At 54.6% G+C, this 24527-nt stretch overlaps 1 protein-coding gene across 2 annotated transcripts; it reads left to right on the top strand.

The window, feature by feature from the left end:
• The first annotated feature begins 5350 nt into the window (after positions 1-5350).
• Txndc5 (thioredoxin domain containing 5) lies at positions 5351-24525 on the top strand. Of its 2 annotated transcripts, none has more exons than XM_063259853.1 (10): positions 5351-5664; positions 8933-9082; positions 12451-12556; positions 15731-15827; positions 17157-17272; positions 17907-17993; positions 18534-18677; positions 20841-20923; positions 22398-22527; positions 23120-24525. In XM_063259853.1, exons 1-10 carry the CDS (start codon positions 5399-5401, stop codon positions 23240-23242), a joined length of 1302 nt encoding a protein of 433 aa, XP_063115923.1. In that variant the 5' UTR covers positions 5351-5398; the 3' UTR covers positions 23243-24525. The 2 variants fall into 2 exon arrangements, with proteins under 2 accessions (XP_063115923.1, XP_005003321.1); XM_005003264.4 differs by lacking the exon at positions 5351-5664 and adding an exon at positions 5911-6032.
• Positions 24526-24527: the final 2 nt, after the last annotated feature.

The following is a 24527-nucleotide window of genomic DNA, read 5'->3' as shown; positions in this document are numbered from 1 at the left end:
TTGCACACCTGCCCTGTTTTTGGTGTTTCCCACCTAAGCTCCCAAGGCAAGCACGGGCCATTCAGCCACGAGTTTTGCGCAGCAGCAGAGCCACGCACACTGCATCCCTGCTGTGCTGATGGCAGGGTGGAGAGCCTGCTGGCTGTGCCTGGTGTCCTGTACCAGAAGTGGGACACATTTTGCACCCAGAAGTAGCAACACTGGTAGCTCCATCCTAGCAGTGTTATACTGTGGTATCATTTGGAGACGGTTCTCAGATGTCCTTTCAAGGCATTTATCTAGTAAGTGCTACTGAGCACCAGCATTCTTTGGTGATCTGCTCCAGGGTCATGCTCTTGGGTCCAGTTATAGCTTCTAGCAGAGCCTGGATCGTAGCATCGACAAACAAGAGCTGGGAGATGATGGGGTAAGAGGAGAAACTGCTGCATGGAATCGGGGGTTCGTGGGGCATTACAGCCAGGGTCCTGCAGACTCTTAAAAGGATGTGAACTTTCGGTTTCCTGATCGCAAACTCCCCAGCAATCCCCCACCCCAGCCCCGCATACAACCTGCGTGGATTATGAAAGCTTTTATTTCCCAACTGCCTGAATCTATTACTGTGCCCTGTTTATTAATTATTTAGTAGGCTGTGTTGTTCAAGAGCTTCTGTGGATACTGAGTAAACAGCACACTTCCATTAAGGTTTTTTAAACACTGAAAATAGTTCTACTTCCCAAGCTGGGAAATTTGTTGTGGTCTCATTGCTTAGATGTTTTTTCTGGCTGTAGTAATTCATTACCTTGAGGCCCTTCTTGACTGTCTCATCTACAAAGGCTCACCAAGAAAAGTTTCTTCTTTCGATGCAGCTTCCAGAAAGTTCTGATGAAATCAGAACAACAGGATGTGTTCTCTTTCGGCACCTGCTAAAAGTGGCCTTCTTGTCCTAAAAATAACTCAGGACACACCTGTTACAGGGGTTCGAACAGTGGCATTTCAGTTTCTGGATTTCGTGTGGGGTCCTCTTCCCAAAGTGACAACACCTTGAGGGGTTCAGTTACTCTCGGGATGTAGAAATGAGAGCGGTGGCGTTTCCCAGACAGGAGCAATTCCTCCGGCTTCCCTTTCATCGTGCTGGGCTGCCGGGCCCTGCACGGGTTCCCTCTCTGGTCTTTGGGCCTTTCACCTCCAGCCCCACATGGTACCTCCTCCGTGATGCTTCCCCAGGCAGCCCTCTGCTGCTGGGATGAGGACCATGGACAAACCAGAGGCTGCTGGAAGCCAGGGCAGTTAGAAAGCAGTTGAGCAACACCCCCTTTTTGTCTGGGGTGGCAGTAATGACCCAGCACCTATTTATTTGCTTGTGACAAGGCTGGGACTTTGAAGTGTCTTTCTCAAGGAAGCCATTCCCTGAGGGTAGTCAAGTGAGACTTCATTCTCCATTCAACAAGCACCCACAAACTGCCTATTGTGTACCAGAAGTCATAGAACAATTCGTATGTACTTCATTGCTATAGAAAGGCAGTAGTTTCTCCATAGCGGGCTTTTTTGGGCTGAAGGTCAGGCTGCTCAAAGGTGGGTGTCTGCGGGTCACTCGGAACTGCAGAGGCACGTCCATCTCTCATGAGAGCTGAGCGTCTGCAGGAAGAGGGCACTGAGGTGTGATGCCGAGCAGCCTGTGGAAAGGGGACGGGAGTCATGGGACAGGGAAGGGCAGCTCTTTAGGGAGCTGTCTTTAGGTTCCTTCATCTCCGTGTGCATCTAAGAAGCAGCTAGGAATGGAAGGCACTGGGCTGCAGCCGGCAGGGGCGTGGCCGGGAAGGGGCCGCCCTGTGGGAGAAAGGAAACCCAGTTTGCAACCCAGATTTCGGGTTTGAACAACAGCAAGAAACCAAGCAGGGAAACTGAAGGATGAGCAGGTTGCCAGTTGCTCTAGGGAATCCCAAAGTTTGGTTCTGGCTCTGGCTGTAAGACAAACTCCAGGGGGTAATCAGGCAGCCGGCAGGAGCTCAGAGAGGCCTGGGGGAGGCCTCAGGCACTGAAAGCCAGGAAACGCTCTTCTCTCTTGCAAACTTGGACATGTCTGTGGGCTTTGGGAAGAGCAGGCTTGGGGTACGGGCGTCTGGGAGCCAGGGCAGCAAGAGCTGAAGAATGAATGGAAAATGAAACGCAGGCAATTCCCAAAAGCAGTTTTGCTGCAGGGGGAAAAAAAGTAATGAGTTGGAGCAGTAACTGGGGAGATAGCAAGGAAGCAGGGTGTCTGGCCGTCTGAGGAAATGACCCAGTAGGAGAGAGATGACTCACACGGGAGAGAAAAGGGGTGGCAGAAGAGCCACGTGTCTGGGCCGTGAGCAGGGCTGGGGATTCAGGCCCCGTCCCTGTGTACTGACTGTAACCTGGGTGTCATCAGACAACAAGCTTTCGTTCTATTACAGTCCTGGAAGGCGCGGTCCAAAACCAGTTTCATTAGACTAAAGCCAAGCTGTCCACGGGCGCAGAGGTCCCTCTGGGCGTTCTAGGACACAGTCCCTTTCCCCATCTTTTCCAACCCCCACAAGGCAAGCCTGCTCCCGCACACCCCTCTGCCTTCCCAGCCCGCAGGGAAGCACTTTCACACCTTCTCTGCTTTTGTTTCCGTACTCCTCCTCCTCTGAAGTCAGATGTCCCTCTGTCTTTTCCAGGGATGCTTGTGACCACACTTAGGGCCCTCTCAGATGATCCAGGGCAGTCTCCACTTCGTGAGGTCCTTAATTAAGTCACGGCTGCACAGGCTCCTGCCATGTAAAGTGACAACAAGTTCTAGAAATCAGGACAGTTATTCTGCAGACTGGCCCTTTAGGGAAGTGGATGCGTCTTTCCTCCTTTGTAAGCAGAGGGAACAGGAGCAAGCGCTCATGGAGGGGCGTGAAGGTTTGGCAGTGGAAAGATGAGAGGGTCTGAGCTTTGGGCGTGACTTCTCAGTGGAGCGTGACGTGAAACTGATCATTGAGAAGGACGGTGATGGAGGAGGGAGGGAGAGCAGGGGAGGGAACCCGGAGCAAGAAGCACCTAGAAAACAGGACATAGAGCTCTCAGGAGTATGCAGCGGGGTTCAGAGCAGCGCAAGTTCTGCTTCCGGGCTCATCTTTCTGGAGCGGAAGAAAAGCCCTGCTTGGTTGTGTGGTTTTTCTCTGGCGGAGCTAGGCTGCATGGTTGAAAGCACAAGGAAGGCAGAAATGGAGGGCGCCAGTGATTCTTGGGAGAGTGTGGCAGGAGGGGAAGGGAAGTGTGACAACCTCTGGGGTCTGGCTTGGTTAAGAGGCTGGAGAAGGCAGGCATGGCAGCCTGTCAGACGGTAGGAGATGGTGGTGCACTGGCAGCTCTGGTGCTACTTTGAGGGCTGGGCAGAGCAGTGGACAGCCTGTCACTGTAATGAAATTCCTGCCATAGTCAATTGATGAAGAGAAAGGACTCATTTTGGCTCACCGTTCTGCAGGTTTGGTACACAATGGCTGTGTACCTATGGCTATGAGGCCCATGGTGAAGCAGTGTATCATGGTTTGAGTGGTGGCGGAGTGAAATCACTCACCCTTGCCAGGAGCCAAGGAGAGAGGTGGGCTGGGCTCAGAATCCCCTTCAAGGGTGTGAACTTGTGACCCCATTGCTTAAAGGCTCCACCCCCAGGAGGGCCCCGCAGGGGACCACGCACCCAACAGCTGGCTCTTTAGAGGACATTCAAGAGCCAAACAAAAGCATCTCTGCTTCAGACTTTGGAGACGGTGCCTATTATGACGAGCACAGCGTCAGGGCCTCCTGTAGGAGGGAATCACCGTGGGACAAAGACAGAGACCTTCCACCTAGATGCTGGGGACCAGGCATGAAGACCAGGATGGAGGAGGGAGCCAGGAGCCAAGACATCAGCCCTACACTCCTACTGAGTCTTCAGGGATCCATCAATGGCAGCCTGGAGAAATAACCAGCACCAGAACAGTAGAGGGCATCATAGCAAGTGGGTCAATCTAATGGACCTGAGGGGTTTTTAGCAGAACTCCGGCTATGAGGGACTCAGGTGTGGGAGAACAAGTAGCCAGCTGTGTGAGGACTTCCACAGCTGCATTCTATTCAGGTGGGGCAAGAGGCTGATATTTCCAGAAGGGTCTACACTGATCCTCTGCTGGAACCTTCCACTAGCCCGGGAGTGGGGTGGGGATGGGAGGCCAGCAAGCTAAGGATTCAAATCTTGCAGTAACAGATTATTAGCAATAACCCCTGGATTTCTAGCAGCAAGTTTCACAGACATACTAGATATGATGGGACCACAGGACAGCAGGCCTTGAACGCAAGACCAAGGAGTTTGCATTTTAACCCATATACCAAGGCCGTTGCGTTGGCCCAGGTTTGCGTGCACTATCACTGTCAAAGTCAGGCTTTAGGAAACAGTTTTTGAGCCAGGAGAACGAAGGAGACTGAGAAAGCGATGCGATAGGCCAGGCTCACAAAGGTGGTTGGTTTGAACTTTGAGGTGAAGAAGAGGTAGGGGAACACATGGGGAGCTGCCTCTGTCTCAAGCTTAAGTGGCTGGGTGTCCCCAGGCCACAGTTCAACACTACCCAGTGGCTGCATATGAGGCAGGAGGGTAACAAGGGCAGGGCGAAGAGGGCAGGGCAAAGCTTCGGTTGCCCGTGTGCGCAGGTGTCAGTGCTGGCCTCCGGTCAGGGGTGTCCCCCACAGCAGGGTGTGTGAGGGCTCAGCAGGCACCCAGCAGCGCAGCTTAGCGGAGGGCCTCCTCTGATGGCTCTCCCCAGACACTTGGAGGGCAGGGCCAACGATCTGCCGCATTCAAGTGCAAAGCTCATCCACTTCTGCCCTGTGCCCCACGTTCTGCGGCCAGGACTCCCTCACAGGGCCCTAGGTGGCCTGGCTCACGGTGGCCTCTGCGCCCCTTGCCTGCGTTCACCGCCTAGGGGAGCAGAACGGACACCGTGGAGGAGGTGGGGAGAGGCCTGCGTCTGGGGTGGCGCGGGACGAACCGCAACAGTCCTGGGAAAGGTCGAAGGTCACGCGCAGAAAGGAGCCCGGCGTCATGCACCAGGGCTTCTTTCGCTCCCAGCCCGGCGCTCGGGTGCGCAGCCAAGCAATCTGGGACAGGGGTGCGCGGGGCGGAGCCTGGAGAAGACGCAAGGGAGCGGGATGGGGATTACGGGGGGGCGGGGCTTTGGCGGGAGGGGCGGTGGTGGGCGGGGCACGGAGAGACGCGAGGGAGCCGCGCCGGGGAGGGGAAAGGGGCGGGGCTTTGGAGGGGCGGGGCTTTGGGCCCGGAGGCCAGAAAGGGCGGGCGCGGCTCCGAGGCGGGGATTGGGCGTGGAGGGGGCGGGGCCCGGCCCGGAGGCGGGGCCCGAGAGGGGACCGGTGGCCGCGGCGAGAGCGCGCCAGCCCCGCCGCGATGCCCCCGCGCCCAGGACGCCTCCTCCTCCTGCCGCTCGCCGCGCCGCCGTTGCTGCTGCTGCTGCTGCTTGGCCATGGCGGCGGCGCGCGCTGGGGCGCCCGGGCCCAGGAGCCCGCGACGGACGGGAGCCCCGCGGCCGGCGGCGGGGAGGGAGTCGGGCCCGGGGCTGCGGAGGACCCGCACGCCAAGCACCTGTACACGGCGGACATGTTCACGCACGGGATCCGGAGCGCCGCGCACTTCGTCATGTTCTTCGCGCCCTGGTAGCTGGCGCGGGGCCCGGGGGCCCGGGGGTCCGGGAGTCCGGGGGGCGCGGGGGCCGAGGCCCAGGCAGGGGGCGTCGGCTCCGAGCCGGGCGCTCGCGGCTGACGTGGCGCTGGCGGCGGGCGCAGCGGGAGGAGGGCGGGCCCGAGCGCGCGGAGAGAGCCCGCCCCGGAGCCCGCCCCTCCGGGCCGGGTGCAGCGAGGGGTCCCAGATGCCCTCCGCCGCCCCCGCCGGGCGCCCCAACTTCCCGTGCGCGCCGACCGCAGCGCTGTCGAGGCCGGCACCGGGGGCCGCCGCGACCCCGGAGTGCTTTCTACCCGCTCGCCCCGCAGGCGTGGGCTGAACTGAAAAGGGCGACCGCTCCGAGGTGTGGTTCCCACTTCGTGCGTGGGAAGGGCTGCCCGGGACGGGGATCCCGTGCTCTCACCGGAAGCCGGGAAGAGTGCGATTTCTGGGGCGCCCACCGAGCTCCTGGCGGCCCACAGCCCAAGGTGCCCTAGGTCACCTCCTCTCAGCTCTCTTGGGGCCTGGCCATTCGGAAGGAGTGAGCCTGGATAGCCCCTGGATGAAAATCAGGCCTTCTGCTGTTCTCGGGTTGGCCTTGACTGGAACCTGAGAGCCTTTCACCGTGTAGTTACCTAAGCGCAGGCGGTGCTGCCCTGCCGGGTCCTCCTGGATGTGGACGCGTCGAGCTGAGCAGACAGTGTGTACTGCGAGATTAGTGTACCCCCTCCCCAAGGCTCTGGAGAGCTCTGCCAGAGCAAGGGGTGTAGAAAGGACAGAGAAAATGGCTTAGAACGTAGATTCTTGAGAACTAAGCCTTCTGAAGTAGGAGAAACTTTCTGTCTCTTAACCACATCTTCAGGCTATTGTTTCGTTCCTAAGAACCAACTGACTTGGATTTTTAGAACTACCAATAGAAGAGGGAAATAACTTTGTAGCATGAAAAGTTCAGCTGATGTTAGTAGTTACTTTGTGCTCGTGTAGTCTTGGACTAACCATGCCAAATAAATACTGCAGCACTTAATTGGAGCCAATTTCATGGAATAAATCTGAGAGTTTTGCTCCTTTTTTTTTTTAAGAAAAATCGACATGCGGGCATAACAAGTCCCCTGTAGCGCTAATGGAGTTTGAATTTTGGACTAACTCAGCAAATATCCGCTGGTTGGGCCTGCACTGAGAGAAGACAGCCCAGTGTGGGTACTGGGTGTTCAGTAATGTTCTTTTCATTCATTGTGGGTTTTTGGACATTTAGGGGGATGCTCCCAATAAGAAAATTTAAATTTTTATTTGCTTCTGACTGGGATCTGTAGATTTTCGATTGCTGTTTGAAAGTTAGGCTTTAAGTGCAGTGTGGCGCTCAGATGGAAGGTAGCAGACTGCCCTCCCCCGCCTCTTCTAGTTCAGAGGTCGGGAATGTTGGAAGCCCACTAGTGACTTGAGGGCAAGGACATGATGTCATGAAAACAGAGATGTGTGTATTTTTGCTCTGAACTTGGCAGCTGTCTTGCCAAGTTGGTTTTGTGCCAACATCAAGTCACAGCTTCTCTGTGGTGCTCATGGGTCATGCTGACCCTGGTGGCCATAAGGTCAAGATTGGGACCAGGTGGTTTTGTGCTATTTCTTGCTGTGTTTGGAACGGGCTAATGGAATGCAGCTGGCTGTCCCAGGGCTGGATGCTGTAGCTACAAGGGCCCCAAACCAGGAGTTGCAGCTAGATGGCACCTGTGGCTCAGTCACTGCTGCTGGGGTTTGGGGGGAGGGCACCAACTAGTGAGGGCCCAGGATGAACAGCTCTGATTCAGTGCCCAGCGAGGATAAAGAACATATTCTTTATCCTTGCATTTAATCTGGTCTTGTGTTGTCACAACTTGAAAGGTTACAAAGGAGTTGTGAAATTCTGAAACGAGCTTGTCTGACTGAACTCTGGAGCACCGCCCCAGGAAGCCCTTTGGGACTGTGCCCAGGTGGAGGCCACCACCCCACACCCGCTCCGTCCTCCCAGTCAGGTTCCCCTCCAGTGTCAGAACAGATGGTGGCTGCTTTGGCTAAGCACCTACCGGACCGGGTGTCACATATGTTCTTTGGATGGTACAGTTACAGTGGATGTGGTAAGATGCTCGCATCATGAGGAAGAACAGAACCAAGGAACAGGAAGTCTGTCCCTGACTGCAGGGCTCCTCCTCCCCTCCACCCCTCCCAAGCTCAGTCTGAATTCACAGACATTGAGTCCACAAATGCAATTTCACTGCTGCTCTTTTTTTTTTTTAACTCAGTGATGAAATTGCCAAGCACTTAGTCTACATTGAGTGTGTGCTGGGAATGCAGTAGCTAAAGAGACAGTGTTCGTGTTTGACTTGCTGGCACTGGACTATGTGGATTTAAATGTAACGCTGAGGTGTCCTCCAGTGATCTCCCAGGAAGGAGTGATGCATCTTCCTCAGCCTAGAAAGTGCTGCTAGAGAAGACGCTTCACCTCATGTGAGCTTTTCAGTGCCACCCTCGGGTGGTTATTCTTGAGGTCATGTGTCAGAAAAGAGGCCAAGTGTTTTCACTTGGTTTTACTGAGGAGTCACAGGTATCTGCACTGGGTATCCTTGTAAGTGGGCACTTGGTTTTGTCTTGGTTTGTTTTCCTAGAGTCCAACTTCTACAGCAGCCCATCAAGGGTTACCCTTAGCCATGTGTCACATGTACCAGACACCTGGGGAGAACCCCCACAAACCCTCAGGCACTGCAGGGGCCTGGGGTTGTACTTGAAGCCTGGGGTAAAGTTTCCATCATTGTCTGACTCTGAAATCAAGTTTGGCATCGCAGACCCAAAATGCGAGGTGTCCACTGGCGCTGCCCTGGTAGCAAGCTAGTGACGAGGAGTGATGCCTGTGCTGTCCCGACAAGGAACAGTCGAGCAGAGGCCATCGTCCTTGGAGCACATTAACTTAAACGGTGGTCAATTTAAAAACCTGTGCACGTCACTGAACCCCTGCAGTGCGCTGTGTGGTGCTTGGTTATATCAACCTGAGAAAATTACCTGACTGCAAACTCCTTTGTTAAAAATGTGCTTTTATAATTGCTCATTGGAAAATTGTAGAGTTGATTTAACTCGAGGCCCCCTTGCGTTTGTGGCGTTTGGGGTGGGATGGTCGGGGAGGCCTGAGCGGCATGGAGGGACCTGTGTGCATCCGGCTGCTGCAACATGAAGACAGCCGGTGCCTGAGGGGAAGGGCTTGACACCCCCGAGGTGTGGTACTCAGTGTGCTCCTTACAGGTGTGGACACTGCCAGCGGCTGCAGCCAACATGGAACGACCTGGGAGACAAGTACAACAGCATGGAGGACGCCAAGGTCTACGTGGCTAAAGTGGACTGCACGGCCGACTCGGATGTGTGCTCCGCCCAGGGTGTGCGGGGCTACCCCACGTGAGTCGGGAAGGGTCCTCAGGTCTGTGTGCTGGTCGCCTGCGGCCTGGGAAGTCCATGCTGTACTGTGCAGGTTGCAGGGGAGAGGGCAGTGATAGGTACATCTGGGCGTTTTGTTTGGAAGAAGCCTTTGACTCATCGGCATTCGGCTTTTCTGTTGACTGGAGCATGTTGGGGCCATGGGGGGTCTTTGGGATCCTGCACGTGGTGACATTCCCTGTGACATTTTACACCCTTGGCAGCGTAGGGCTCCTTCTGCTGGGAAGGAGGATACCAGCGCACAGAAGTTGGGACGGGTGGTGCTGCCCACCCTGACCTCCGGGAGTGTATATCCAAGCGGCTCTAGCGTGGTTTGGATAAGAGTCTTGCAGTGCCCTCAAGTTACAGGCCTGGGGAATCCCAGCACATGGCCCTGTAGGAGGGGCTGGAGACTCCGGGGACCCCTCCTTTGCTTCCTTGCTGTTCTGGCATCCTGATCCCCCCACCATGACGTGTGGCTTCACTGCAGGCCCAAGGTTGAGGTTCCTGCCCCCATGGACTGGAACCTCCAAAACTGAGACAGAGTAAGCTTTCCCTTTCCCAAGCCGGTTACATCAGGTGCCTGGGTGGAGACGATCAAACCAGGGTAGAGAGGATGAATTGAAATTCTGTGGGCAGCTCTGAGAGTGCTGGGCCTCTGGGCTTGGTTCTGCCATGCCCCCTACCCCTGCCACCCCTCTCTTCCCGTGAAGAGTGTCCGCCGTGACTGGTGGGTGCCCTTGGTGAGAGTTGTGTCTGGATGGTCACTGTGACAGGGAAGCCGGATGCTGGGGACAGATCCCGAGGGAGGAGGGCCCATTCCCTAAATCCCCATACAACGAAGAGTGAAGTCAGTTGTGTGGATTTGGTACTTAATTGAGGAAGAGGGGAGTGTGGTCTCAGTGTAGAATCAGAACCAAACCTCAGACAGCAGGAGAGGCTGTGTGAACACCTGAGCAAGCCCTGTGAGTGCAGACACGGGCCGGGACCCCAGCACTGCTGTTCACGGCCCCTGTGCCTCTGGCCCCGATTTCAACCCCTAGGGAGGGTGTGACAATGCCACCCATGGAAGTAGCATGTGTGTGGGTCCTGATGTGAACTCACTTGGTCAAGGTTAGGGCTGCTCCTCCATTTGGAAGTGTGACTGTCACAAAGGCCCCTGGAACTCTTGGTCTCCAGTGGCCGCTTGCTAAGTGGCCACATGCTAGTGTACATTGTGTCAGACCAGAAGGGAGGAAATGTCCCCTCTCTATACCTTGCTGAAGATACCCCCTGCCTGGCGTTTCACAGCTCCACTTTTGAAGTAGCCTCAGTTCGGATCAAGAGCATCGCAGAGAATCAGCTGGGGGTAGCAGGAGGAGGAAGAGGAAGAAGTGAGCACTCCTGTGGCCTGTTGCTTTTAGGAGGCGGCAACAGCAGAGATGTGTCGGCTGTGGCCTCCGTTCAGGCTGATGTTGCTGACTTCGTGTGGCCCCTAAAGCATGGCATGTGGTGGTTGAGACCAGAGCCATCATGGGGCCGAGAGGGCACAGGTCCTGGGTGTGCGGGGATGTTTAAAGGGTTCCGCACAGCTTCAGGCCAGAGATGCTGTAGGCTGCTACACCAGGTTCTCAGCCAGGCCATGTGTCTTCATTTTTATTTTGCTATTATTATTTTTATTAGCTTGGCTGTTTTCTGAGACAGGGTCTTGCTATGTAATCCAGGGTTGCCTTGAACTCACTGTGGAGCACAGGCTGGCCTCAAACTCGTACAATAATCTTCCTGCCTCAGCCTCCCCAGAGCTGGGATGATAGGCCTGTGCCACCACACCCAGCTCCATTTTTATATAGATCTGGCCCCACCCAGCTAAGCCAGGCACTAACGTTGTGTTGTTAGGAATGAAAGTGAGCTCATACTTTTAATAAAAGCGGTCTGGGAGGGAGCCCTCAGGCCTGCAGAAGAGGAGGTGAGAACAGAATTTCTAAATTGTCTGTTTTACCCAGAGGCAGGAGGCAGAGCTGTGTACAGTAGTGACAGCAAGACAGTTGGGATGGAGCCTATAACCCAGGCCCTCAGGGAGGCGATGGTGACCAGGAAAGCCTGAGCTGGGCGTTTGTCAGTGTCTGACCCTTTCCGTCAGAGGGAGGAGGCTGGGGTCCCCCAGCCCCTGGAAATAGCTGACTATACCCAGGAAAATGTTTGAGGGGCTTCCTGTTAAGCCAGGAAAGAATCACTGTCTGGGGAGTCCTGAGCAGGGGTCAGGCAGGAAGGGATCGCATCAGTGTCCATCTCCTCCTTCCACTGCTTTAACAGAACCATGCAGGTGGGTGGCGGAAAACTGGGTCCTGGAGGCTGGGCTTCTAACAGGAAGGGGTCAGCAGGGCCACGCCAGCTCTGAAGTCCATCAGGACCCTCCTCTCCTGGCTCCCATGGGTCACCTGCCAGCCCTCTTGGCTTCGCCCAGCCCCGTGATCACCTGGCTTCTCCCTGTGTGTGCGCATGCACAAGTTCAGGGTGTGTCCTACGTGCATATGTGGTGTGTGTGTGTCTTTTCTCTCTAAATTTTCCCTTCATATAAAGACTTTGTTTCTTACGAGTCGTATTCTGAGGTTGTGAGCTAGAATTCCAGCTGATCTGCTTTGAGAGAGAGGATTTAACTCTAGTGTATGTGGACAGATTCCTTAATGACCTGCCCGTTTAACGACCTTCAGACAGCACCCTTCGCTAGGCCCTGCACTTGGACTGATGAAGCAGATGGCGGCTTCTACAGAGCAGTGCTGTTGTTTCTGCTGATTGCACTGCACAATACCGGGCTGTAGTTTTTTGTTTTTTTTTTTTTTTTTTTTTGGTACCAGGGATCGAACTTGTGACCTCAAACTTGCCAGGCAGGCACTTAACCCACTGAGCTAAATCGCCGGCCCCGGGCTGTAGTTTTGTATGCTGTTGTACATCGCAGTTTGCGTGGACAAGGTAGCAAACAAAAGCAGAGCCATCCAGCTGGGGTTTCCTTTGACTGTTTCTTGGGAAGGATAACAGATGCCTCACGGGGAGAAGCCTGAGGTTCTGCATAGGAGCACGGAAGGCTGCACTGTGGCTGCAGGTTTTCACCTGGATTTTACTTCCCTTGAATCCTCAGAAACTTCTGACTGCTTAGCATAATGTGCACACGCTGCCTCCTAGAGCATGACCTCTGCGTCCCTCCTGGCATCAGCAGAGGGAGGCAGAGTGGGCCCCGGCTGCAGCCCCTGGCCAGCTCACTTTCTGCATGGTTCCCTGAATGAGTCTGCTCCCTGATGAGACTGCGGCCATCCACTCAGAGTAGTTAGGGGAAGCTTTAACTTGTGCTCTGCCTAATCCTGTTGTTCTTGCAGCCTGAAGTTCTTTAAGCCTGGCCAAGAAGCAGTAAAGTACCAAGGTCCTCGAGACTTCCAGGCGCTGGAGAACTGGATGCTGCAGACGCTGAACGAGAAGCCAGCTGTGAGTGCCCCCCTCCTCCCCTCCTTCCCTTTCTACATTTTAGGGGAGTCTCACTGAGCAGAGGCCAGTAGTAGTACATAAATCACGGTTATTATTCCAAAGTGACCCCATCAGAACTCACTGATGTTGTAAGCAAAGGAAACATCCAGCCACACAGTAGAGAGAAGCGTCAGTGAACTCCCAGCCTGAACTCGGTCCCCACTCTCCTGCCCCGTCTCCCTGGTGACATGGCCAGGGTGCAGGAGTCTCTGTGTGCAATTCAGTGTCGCTGGTGGAGGCTGCTGTGTTGTGCTGGGCGGGCCTGAGCGGATCAGGAGCGGCGCTGCTGGGGTTGTAGTGGGTGTATGTGGTTCCTCGCTCTGTCCTGTGTTCTCTGCAGACAGCAGAGCTGATCGGAACCCCACCAGCATATCTCACATTTCAAACCAGAGCGTGTGGTGGAGAGTGCTGTCAAGTGGTGCTGGGCGGTCACTGGCCAGAGACTGATCTAATTGTAGGTCGCAGGCGAGAGCACAAGCCTCTTGGAGAGTGAATTCCATTTCCGTTGTGGGAAAGCTGGATGAGCAGGTGTAACTCTTCACAGAGATGTAGCCTCCCATTGCTTCCTTTATGAAAATGCTCTCTTTGGAATAGGGCGGGTATTAGGCACAAGGAGAGCAGAGTCAGCCACTTCAAAAAAAGAGAACTTTTAAAATGAACTTTGCAGCAGAAAGCCTGGCTTCCATGATGGGTATATCCGGCAGCCAGTGTGTGGACAGCAGAAAGGCTGGGGCCGATGTCATCCTGTGAGCTGGTTCCCGTGAGGGGAAGCAGCCACTTTGCTGTGGGGGTGTCGTGGCAAAGGTGTGCTGAGACTCTGCAGGGACGGGAGGGTGGGCCCCACGGCGTCTACCCCAGAGCTGCAGCTGCCTGAGCTCCGTGTTTTAGTCTCTGACAGGGTCGCAGATGATCTCTGGAAACAGTGATGGTGAAATATGCTTTACAATGACAAAGCTCAAATGCACAGATTTCACATAGATGAAGTTGCCTTTATCCAAGGTGTTCAGGTCGGAGGCTTCGAACTCTTTGGGTCTTGGAATATTTGCAGACACATATTGTGCTGTCTTGAGGATGAGGCCTGCCGAATATGCCATTCATTTATATTGTTTGCCACCATCCGTGCAAAGCCTGAGGGTAGTTTCTGCAGTGTTCCTAGTGCACCTGCTTCTGGACTTGTTGCCATCACAGGTGTGGAGGTTTGTGGCTTTGTGCTGGGTCAGGGATTTCAGGCTTTGGAGCATTCTGGATCCTGGGTTAGGGTTGCTCAATTTGCATGGCAAGCCAGAAATTCTTTTCAGTTTGAGTCTACCTTTTGAAGGGAAGGCTTTTTAAAAAGTTTCACCTGTATTTTTCCCTAAATAACAACATGTACATTTTTATGTTCATGCAGAATAAATTCAGAATTTTCCCCTTAGGGTTATGGTAACCGAAAAAGAAACTTGATCACAAGAAAGTATGTTTTTTTACATCCCACCCCAATTTTTACTTTTGTATATGCTTTTGTAAAGTTAAGCAATCCTGTACACGTTTTCCTTAGTGATTCTGTGTAGTGTGCAGTTGCAGTGTTGATTACATTTTATGTTATCGTATCATGGGTTTGCCATGGTGTTTCTTCTGTTTATAGATGTTCATTTGTAGTCAGTCATCAGAAGTATTACATGGAACATATTTATCTTTTGAAGAATGACTTCCTTGTCTTTTAAGTGAGGTTTTGTAGCAGATATTCCCAAATATAAAATTGCAAATCCAAAAGAAACTCATTTTCGAGGCTCCTGACGAGTATTTCCAGGTTGCTTCCCTGAAAGGTGGGGTGGCCCTACTGTCCCCCACAGAGTGTGAGCAGCCTGTCTGTGGGGTGCCCTGGTCCTCCATACAGGTAGGGTCCCTGGTGGGTGTCAGGGGGCATGTGTGGTGCCATGCAGACGCTTTTTGCCACCACCTGCCCACCTCCCGGTCCTTCACCTGATCCTGTCCTTCGGCATCCAGCACTTGGGAAGCCTGGACAAGCCAGGGGCAGAAGCGGGGCCTGCGTTCCAGTTATGCTCTGCAGGGCTCTGGCCTTGGGCCATCAGCACTTTAACAGTTGAACTGGGATCGTGAACTGTGAGGTGAGGAGGAGTAATATGTACTGAGTATCTGCAGGAAAACAGGGATCCCATGACTACTTCTTCAGGTTACACTGGTTGGAAGCCAGAGATGTACCTGGCCTCAAAAACGGAAATCTAACATCGCATGGCAGCATAGGAACTGTCGGTGTGTCCTGGTGCCCCCCACCATGGTCATCCCTCCATGTGGGTTTCTGCTTCCCGTGGTTTCATTTACTTAACATCCGAAAATATGGAAAATTCTAGAAATGAACAATTTATGAGCTTTTAAATAACTTTATTACAGTTTGTTATAATGGTTCTGTCTTATTGTTACTGTTAATTTCTTATGTCTAATTTGTAAATTAACCCTTCTCACAGATGTGGGTGCACAGTTAGCAGGATCCCCACAGATTGTGAGACACATCAGCTGTAGGCCAGGGGCCCTACTGCACCCGCAGAAGCATGTCCTAACGCTTCTGTCCCAGACTTAGTGGTGTGACCGTGTTCTTTCTTAAAGGTGCAGCCTGTGAAGCCTGCCCGTCATTTACTGAGTTCCCCGTTGGTGGCTAGTTTCCCCTGTCACCTCCTTTTCCCTCTCCTTTTCCCTGTGCCTGACCTGTCTTCACCGATTGCTCCGCGTGTGTGACCCGAGGGTAGCTAGGCCCTGCTGCTCCCGGTGGGCTCTGCCATCCCCATCTCACCTCCCTTGTGTCTTTCGGTGCTAACCCTCCGCATTGGCCCATCAGGGAGCTGACTGTTTAATCTCTTGAAATATCAGCTTTTGCTTCCCAGCAGAGGGCCGGTTTGGGAGCAGCTCCGTCCTTTAGCTTCTCTTTGTTAGGGTTTTGGGGTGGGTACAGCTATCACTGGCTGCCCTGGGGCTTCACGCCAAGGCTGACAGACGCGAGCCCCGCTCTGGCCTCGGTGTGCACGCTGGCGTCATACAGGCGCAGGTGGGCGTCTGCAGGGGTACTAGACACGGGCGGGCCACGTCGACATCCACAGGACTCATGTGCAGACTGACTGTCATTTTGTCTCTTCCTTTTAGACACCAGAGCCGGAAGTAGAAGCACCCAGGGCCCCCGAGCTCAAGCAGGGGCTGTACGAGCTCTCAGCCAGCAACTTTGAGACACACGTGGCACAGGGTAAGGTGGCGGGCCTGGCGGGCATCGGCAGTGCTGCCTGTTTCACGGCCCTTGACTCTCCGGGCTTTTCTTTCTCGCTGCCGGGGCTCAGATAGCAGCAGCTCTTCCATCTGCCGTGTCACGCGTCTGCGCCGACGTCCCCCTTCCTTTCTTTCTGCCCTTGTGAGCAGAGCAGGCCCAGTGCCAAACTAAGGCCCACGGCGTGGCAGGTTGGTGTGCTCAGCCACGGATCGCAGGGGCTGTGCACGGGCCTGGGCAGGAAAGCGAATCCGTATTCCTGTTGGTCGTGCTCATTGACCGCTTCTGCCAGTTTAAGCGGAGCAGTAAGTTCCGACACCAAGGTGGAGCCGCTCAGTGTCCAGACCGCAGGGCTTCATAAAGTATAAAGCATCATCCTGTGCCTACCTTCCAGCCTCTCCTGCTCGTCCATGCCGCTGTCCATCTTCCTGCCCTCAGTGCCTGAGGTGGCACTTTCCCTACTTGCCTGGAAACCGAGTGAGTGCCTTGGGGCTCCCCCGCATGCCCCCTGGCATGGAGTGCAGTCCAGTCATTTTCATACTAAGTGGCTCTGACTCACCGTGTCCCACTTAGGAGCCTTCAGCTTTGGGGACATGTGGCTGCTCAGTGCATTTTCAGCTCACAGCAGGTTTAGCGGCACAACTGTGGCCAGGCTGGGCTCTGTTCTACCTCTCCAAGGGCCTCTGAGCTCCCGGGCCCTGGCACCCCTTTGTCTCCTGCATTCTGTTTGCAGGGCACAGTGTGCTCCCTGCAGTCAGAACTTTGCTGCCTGAATTCCCACGGCGGGTTTCCATATTTCCCAGATTTCTCTATTTCTGGTCTGCTGGTAGTCTGCTCTAGGGATATGACCCTATCTAGGGATATGGTCACAGCGTGATGTGTTTTGGGGGCACAGGAAGACTGCGTGGCCGCCGGTGGCAGAATGTCCAGTTGTGTGTTCACGTCGGGCTTGGCCTTCATGTTTCCAGAGCATCCGCTCAGCATCTTGTCACATGGTGACTCCTGAGGCCAGCATCACTTCTCCCCTTACTATAGCAGAGAAAGTCACCCTGGCTTCCCGCTTGCGTAGTCAGCATCACAGTCATAGAGAAGATGGGAAATACCTGATTTTCTGCCTGTCCTGCCAGTCTTCCACCCCTGAGGTGGTTCCCTGCTCTCCTGCAGAGGTGGCAAATCTGGCTTTGTTTTGAGCATTGCCGAGGATTCCCGGACTTCCTATGTGATCCTCCAGTTAAACCGCTCCCTCCGTGGGTCTGGCCCAAGTGACAGCGCCTCTTTCCCCTTCCTCTTCCACCTTGGTGTCCCCTGCAGGCAACCACTTTATCAAGTTCTTCGCGCCATGGTGTGGTCACTGCAAAGCTCTGGCCCCAACCTGGGAGCAGCTGGCTCTGGGCCTCGAACATTCAGAAACTGTCAAGATTGGCAAGGTAAGTGAAAGTCACTATTAAGCTGGAAATAGACGGTGTTGGGCCAGGTTAATTAGCAGTGTAGCCCCTTATTCATTCCATGTGTAGTCACAAGCCTGATTTATTAATTCCGTTTAGTTTGCCACTTGATAATTCATTTCACCTTCACAGATGGCAGTCTGGTTTTGAGCTTGCTGGCTCTTCCACAGCCTGGACAAATTATGGCCTTGGCCACGTTGTTTATTTGGAAGAGACGGCCAGCTCTGAATTGGTAGTTAGAGCCCTTCTGCCAGATACGAGCTGGGGCCCAGAGACCATTCCTTGGGCATTTGTGTGCTCCCAGGGCCTGCCCTAGGGACCCTCAGCTTCGTGCAGTGGCTTGCAGAGAGCCCCCTCTCACAGTGAGCCCCGGTTTGTGCTGCAACCCAGGGACCTTTCCCATGTGACATGGAGGAGCCAGAAGTGACATCCAGTGACTTCAGTGGAACCCAGTTTTCTGGAACTATCCAGTGGCCTCCCAGTGGCTTATCTCAGCCACCCTCTGCCACACCCCAGATACCCTGCATGGGTTGCCACTTTTAAGAGTCCCATTTTTCCTACATTGCCGTGGGGCTTTGAAAGGGCTGTGAGGAGACCGATCTTGCTTTGTTTTCAGGTCGATTGCACACAGCACTACGGACTTTGCTCAGAAAACCAAGTCCGAGGCTACCCCACCCTGCTCTGGTTCCGTGACGGGAAGAAGGTATGTCTGGGGTTCTTGGCCTCAGAGGTGGAGCTGCTGAGTGTGTAACGAGTGTGCATCCTGGTGAACACTGTCCATGGCTCTGGGGCAGTGGCTTGGAGAAGTGCCTACCTTGGAACAGATAGGTTTCTCTGATAGTATTTGAACTGTTGAGTAAAAGGACCACTATTTGAAACATTTCAGTGGCTTGGGCCACCATAAGACCAATCTCGCCGCCCAGGCACGGGGTCCCAGCCTGGTCACTAGCAGGCCTTGCAGAGCCAGAGCAGGGATCCCACCTGCGCTTGGCTGGGCTCAGCCCTCCCCATACCAGGGTCAGTGCACAGGGTCCGAGTCCCTAGGCCACCTGGGTGTGCACCACCACCCTAGACTGGACTCCAACCACAGGAAGGCACCTTCTGCCCCCATGGCCGTGCCTTGGGGCCTACGTGCTCCTCCTTCAGGGGCGAGGAGTGCAGAGCCATGGCTGAGCAATAGTGCGGGGCGCTGGTCAGTGCACCATGACAGAAGCCGTTCAGGGCCCCTCTTTGTCTTGGACAGGTGGATCAGTACAAGGGAAAGCGGGACTTGGATTCGCTGAGAGACTATGTGGTGTTGCAGCTGCAGGGGCCGGAGACGGGCGCCCCTGAGACCGTGGAGCCCTCAGAGGCCCCAGTGTTGGCTGAGGAGCCCACAGGGGACGAGGTGAGTGCCCACTGCTGAGAGTTGAGCAGCCAGACGGCCTTCTTCTCCCAGCATGAAAGCTTTTATTCTGCTGGGGTTTTTTGGTACCAGTAATCAAACTGGACCTTGCGCTTGCCAGGCAGGCGCTGTACCAGTGAGCTAAATCCCCAGCCCTGTGGTTCAGCTTTGGTGTGCTCTGTGGAAGCTCTTAGATTCGACACAGGTGAGACAGATCTTGAGGGTAGCTGACGTTGAGAAGTCTGAGATCCCTGCCTGTCCCATCTTGTCCTTTGTGGGCTCCTGTGCATGCAGGCTGTGTGCTGAGAGGTCATGGCTGCAGCCCCACGGACTGTTTCTAGTCATTTCTAGAACTTGCTTTGATCCTGAGGCCAAGGCTCCCGAGAGACCAGCAGGAAGGCGGTGTGTGGGTCTGACGCTAGGCTGAGCTGGGTGGATTTGCTTCAGGCTCCCTGATGTGTCCTGGATGCCTTTGTTCTGTGTTCCTCAAGCCTCTGTTAGGCTTCAGGCTCCATCCTGGGCTGCCAAGATTTTCCTACCTGAGAAGGGGCTGGGTCTATAGGGGCAAAGGGAGCCCGTGTTACGGGAGCTGTGACAGGCGTGCATGAAGGCTGGTCACCCTGGGACACAGACTTGGGAGCCACTAGGTGGAAGCACGGAGCCCAGAGGCGAGTGTGTGGACCAGCTGTGTGTTTCAGGAAGGCCCGGAGGGAACGGGTGGGCGCTGGCAAGGGCTGTGGTATAGGGAGCCACAGCTGGGGAGCTGTGACTCGGTCAGCCAGCTGAGGGCTGCAGGCTCCACCCCGAATGTGTCAGGAGCCCCTGGGGGTTTCGAGCAGATGTGTGGAAAGATGACCCAAAGCTGCAGGTGTGGGAGTGATGAGCTGCGAGATGGACCCTGAGAGACAGCGAGTCCCCAAGCTTGAGCTGACGGCAGGGACAGAGGAGAGAGTGAAGTCCAGCTGCGGTATACAGACAGGGAAAGTGGAGTCGGGTGATGCCCGGAGCCTGGGGGGCCAAGTGCAGAGGGGTCGGAGGAAGAAGTGCATGGGTCTCCGAGGGGAGGCGGTGTGCGTGTTTCCTGCTGTCCTGAGCAGAGCTCTGCCCTCTTTACCCACAGATTCAACCAACCGCAGCTGAAAACTCGTTTTAAAAATGTGTTTTCTGAATGTGTACAGAGTTTTCTAGGCATTCCCCAAACAATGCCACAGTTAGGGACGCAGCGTTCACATCGTATCAGGTGTTAGGAATCAGCTAGAGATGATTCCGTGAGTCCAGGCGGATGCATGTGTTTGGTACAAAGACTGTCCACCTTCTGTGTGGGGACCTGAGGATCCACGGGGTTTGATGTCCTTGCTGGGGGCGGACCCATCTAAGTGGACCACGGTGGACAACTGCATGGGCACTGCTGCTTCCACTCCCACATGTCATGCCATGCTTGGACCCGGGACAGTGGGGGACCTCAGGGTGGAGCAGGAGACAGGACTCACTGGAGCCGTCCCCTCAGGAACCCTTGGTGGTTTGCAGTTAGAAAAACAGCAGAGCCACCTGCCCCAGGAGGCCTCTTCTGGGTGACGGGCGGCTGCTGTGTGTGCATCAGGATGGCGTCTGTCGGGAGTGCGTGTGCCGTGGCACTCTAAAGCCCATCCCAGACTGGCATAATTACCTCAGCGCTGTTTATATGAAGCTTTCCACCACTGAGTGGGCCTCTGTGAGCGTGGGGCAGGGTCCTCGGACACGAGGATGGCAGAGCTGTCAGGCTGACCACATGGCGGCCTTCCCTGTGACCTCCAGCCAGACCTTGGATGTGTGTTCTGCACATTTACTTTGTACACACACCATGGGTCATGGCTGTCACTAGGTGTCTTTTGCCACGCAGAGAAGGTGACTGTCTGCAGCTGCCTGCAGCCACCAGTGAGGGGAGAGGGAGGCGGCCCTGGGGAAGGCATGGATGAGGAAGTTCCTGGCGGCTCAGGCTCCATGCTGGGGTGCAGTCCAAGCTGCCCCGGAGCCTCCAGGGCTGACGGGCTCAGCCTCTCTGAGCCCGTGCCTGTGCACTGCTTGTCCTGCCACCCTGGGCCCTGGGCACACCCCCTGCTTGTGTGGTGCAGGGATGCATATAACATGTTGGCGAGAAGAAGCTGATTCCCTGTTCCTCTCCTGCAGAGCACCGTGTTGGCACTCACTGAAAAGAACTTTGATGACACCATTGCGGAAGGAATAACCTTTGTCAAGTTCTATGCCCCGTGGTGAGTGGTTGCCTCGACGAAAGCTGCGTTGTTCCAGGGTCCCTGAGTCCCAGCACATTTCCAGCTGAGTAGCCAGCTTTGCAGAGCTAGCTGCAGACACTGCCTTCACCCCAGGATGAGGGAGCGCTGTCCTCACAGCCCTGCACTCACTAGGCTCCCGCTACATGGCACGGGGACCATTCACAGAGGAGGTTAACTTAACGCTCGGGCTGCTTTGGAGGAAGCAAACTTTTATGGCATCTGGGTTCTTTTCCCTTTAGGTTTTCATTGAATAATGAACATGGTGTAGCTCAGCTCCTGAGTTTCTGTAGAATAATGTTAGAGAAGCCCAGTAGAGCTCAGCTTTCTGTAGAAACCCTGAATGTGTGACCCTTCCTGCCACTTGGTCCTTGGGCACCAGAACATGAATAAGTAAGATCACTTGAGACCAAGACAGTCTGATGAGATGGGAAGTGACAGGTTCTAAGGCCTGCTGTCAGCTACAAGCAGTAATCAGAAAATATGGTGACTGCTTAAAAAATTGTTAGAGTAAAAGAAGATATCATTAACTCCCTCCTGACTTCAAACACTGATCATCCTGTCATTCTTGCCACTTTCTGAAGCAGTTTGAGAAGTTGTCCTTTGTGACTGTCTTTATGAAATATGATCAAAAATACAGTGAACATGGCTGCCAGGGTCCATCCAGAGGAAAGGCACACTGTCATGTCCTCTTCCACTGGACCGGCGCTGTGGGCTTCTGGCTCTTCCCCAAGGTCACAGCGACCATGAGAGGTCAACATTTTGAATTGATTCAGTGCAGCTGAAGACAGTCATAAGAGGGGACTTCAAAACTGCTTTAGAAAGCGGCGGGAACAGCGGGATGAGTGTATCAGAAGCCGGGGGAGTCACAGCAGTGTGACTTGTACTGTGGTCGGCTTTTAAACACCATGGTTTTCCATCACGCCTTCTATAAGCTTGTGTGTCCTTTAAGAGCCTCAGCTCTGTGTCCTCAGCTGTCCTTTTGTCGTCACAAGGACAGGCAGGGTGTCGAGGAGAGGGAGAGGCTCTTCATTTAAACAGGCACCAGCAGGGCCCATGCATGTCACTTTCCTTGTTTGACCCCAGGTCAAGGGAAACCACGGGTAGGGACAGAAAGCCAGGGAGCACAGCTCTCCGGAGGTCCACGGAGGAGAGGGCAGGAGGGGAGAGAAGGCTTGCCCCAGACTCTGTCCTGGCCTCTCTGAATAAATCACTGATGCACCAAGGAAAACATTCTGAAATTAGAAGATGCTCAGCAGCCCTAAACTGTGCTCAGCATTCAAATGATTCTGTTACAACTGTGTGGCCACCAATCAGGTTACTGATTCCCTGTCTGGGACAGTGGGGGAATTAGTGTGCACCCAGTGGGGAAATTGTGTGTTTTATGATGCCTATGAGGTTGTTGACTGTCTTACACCAAGTGTCCTGAGCACAGCTGTCACTGTTCTGTCCCCAGGTGCGGTCACTGTAAGAATCTGGCGCCCACCTGGGAGGAACTCTCCAAAAAGGAATTCCCCGGCTTGGCAGAGGTCAAGATTGCTGAGGTGGACTGCACGGCGGAGCGTGATGTGTGCAGCAAGCACTCAGTAGGTGGCCCTGCTGGCAGCAGGCTGGGGAGCCGGACCCAGGCATGGGGAGGCCTCCAGGGGCTGAGGCTGGGTGTGGTGGACACAGCAGAGCGCTGTTTGTGTTCTTTTGAGTTTTGTTTCACCTGGTCTTCAGCCTTTGGCACAACCTTGCGGCCTAGGGGAGCCATGGTTTGCATTCTTCTGTTCACTGCCTTGGTCCTGGGGCTCCAAGCCCAGAGGCTTAGGCTTACGTGGGAAGTCCCTTTTGATTGAGAAGAGATGTTGCTCATTAATAGAAACCCTTGTGAGAATTTCAAGGTGCAAAAAAAAGAGCAGCATGGCTGCAGGGGAGTAGGCATGGTCAGAGTGGGCGAGTGTGCACTTCCAGGCTCGGGAGGGTCACTGCGGTCACCCTGCTCTCAGTGCAGCTGTGGCTCAGGAAGCGAACACCGTGCCCAAAGGCTTTGCTTGCTAAACTGGTCCTTTTATCATCTAAATCCACCTTTAAAAATCAGCCCTGGGGTCCCCACCTCCACTGCATGGGTTTGCCTGCCATATGGGTAGGGTGTGGCTCGGACCCTGTCCTCAGCCTTTCCTGCTTTGGTTACAGGTCCGGGGCTACCCCACATTGCTGCTCTTCCGTGGGGGTCAGAAGGTGGGTGAGCACAGCGGTGGTAGAGACCTTGAGGCTCTGCACCACTTTGTTCTGCGCCAGGCGAAGGATGAGCTGTAGGGGCGCTGCCGGACTCGCCCGTCCTAGCACTGGTGAAGGCTGATGCAGTGGTGACCCGGAGCGGAGCAGATCGCACCAGACGGTGGCATCGTCTTTGTGTGCATTTAAGCCGACACACGCTGCAGCCTCTTTACTGAGTTTCTCTAAGTCAATGTGTAATTCTTGGTCACTGTGCAAACTGAGTATTTTCAGGGGTGGTCCAGCCCCCTTAGTCCCTCAATAAAATTAAATGGTTTCCTTTGAGACTAAAATAGAGTTGAGGGAAAGCAAGTCGCTGGACTCTTTCTAACTTTGAAGTAATTGTGGCAAAAGCATTATTCAAAAGCCTAGGTTTTTTTAACTGCCCTGGAGCGGTGTGAACGTGGCCTTGCAGCGGGACTGATTCTGTCTGATCCGAAGGTCATGGTGGACTCTTAATGACTCGGACTGTAGCTTGGGAAACCCACGCTCCGGAAGAGCCCCCATGGCCACCACTGGAGTTTCGGCTCTGCTTGGTGCCAGGCTGCCTGTAACGCAGGTCCCGATCTGCCACTCACCAGGGAGAGATACCCTCAGTGCCTAGCGTGAGCCTGCAGCCCGGGCCGTGAGCACCCTGAGCTCCTGTGTCTTCCCTAAGAAAGTGGCGGGTCCTGACTGTCCCCTGCGCTCCCGAGAGATTCTGGCTCCCTTTGCTGCCTGGATAGGGGGCCCAGACCGGCCTTCTAGCCTGGGGACCCAGGGCCCTGCAGCCCAGCTCCAGGGCCCCCTCAGAACAGATTCTGCGCTTGCTGTGTGCTGTCGGCCTTACGTGTGAACAGTGGGACGTGGTGGACTCAAGACCAAAGACTGAGGTCAGCAGGGCTGCGCAGGCCGACGCTGGCGTCCTCCTAACTCACGCCATCCTGGTTATTGAAGATTTCTGTTGACCCTCGGACATACGCAGCTGTGGGACTGAGACACAGACCTGTCACCTTTACCATCGAGTTCCTTTTTGTGATCACCATTCTGTGGCCCGCACCCCGCCCCAGCCCCGGACACTGGCCACACGCAGCTGGGGGCAGGAAGCTCAGAGACAGGACCACAGCTACTGTCTGAGGCCGGCGGTAACAGAGCAGCGTCTCGGCCAGCCTCTGCCTTACAGGACATCTTTATTAACCTCGGAAGGTCACAGGCATGCAGTGAAAGAGCCCAGCTTTCTCGAAGGCCAGGGCCCAGTGGCTTCAGCTTTGCATCATGAGTCTTGAATTCAGATCAAGGTGGTACGATTTGTTTACACTATCCTTTCTAAATAAACCTAAAAAACATT

Source organism: Cavia porcellus, unplaced genomic scaffold, assembly GCF_034190915.1.
Source record: "Cavia porcellus strain 051 isolate PalLab524CR breed Dunkin Hartley unplaced genomic scaffold, mCavPor4.1 scaffold_13, whole genome shotgun sequence".
NCBI classification, from domain to species: Eukaryota; Metazoa; Chordata; class Mammalia; order Rodentia; family Caviidae; genus Cavia; species Cavia porcellus.
This window is presented reverse-complemented; position numbering and strand designations above follow the sequence as displayed.

Coding starts and splice junctions, on each gene's coding strand:
- Txndc5 (XM_063259853.1), top strand. CDS start 5,399: ATGCCCCCGCGCCCAGGACGCCTCCTCCTCCTGCCGCTCGCCGCGCCG. Junction 17,994..18,533: donor GGTTCCGTGACGGGAAGAAG/GTATGTCTGGGG, acceptor TGTCTTGGACAG/GTGGATCAGTACAAGGGAAA. Junction 18,678..20,840: donor AGGAGCCCACAGGGGACGAG/GTGAGTGCCCAC, acceptor CCTCTCCTGCAG/AGCACCGTGTTGGCACTCAC.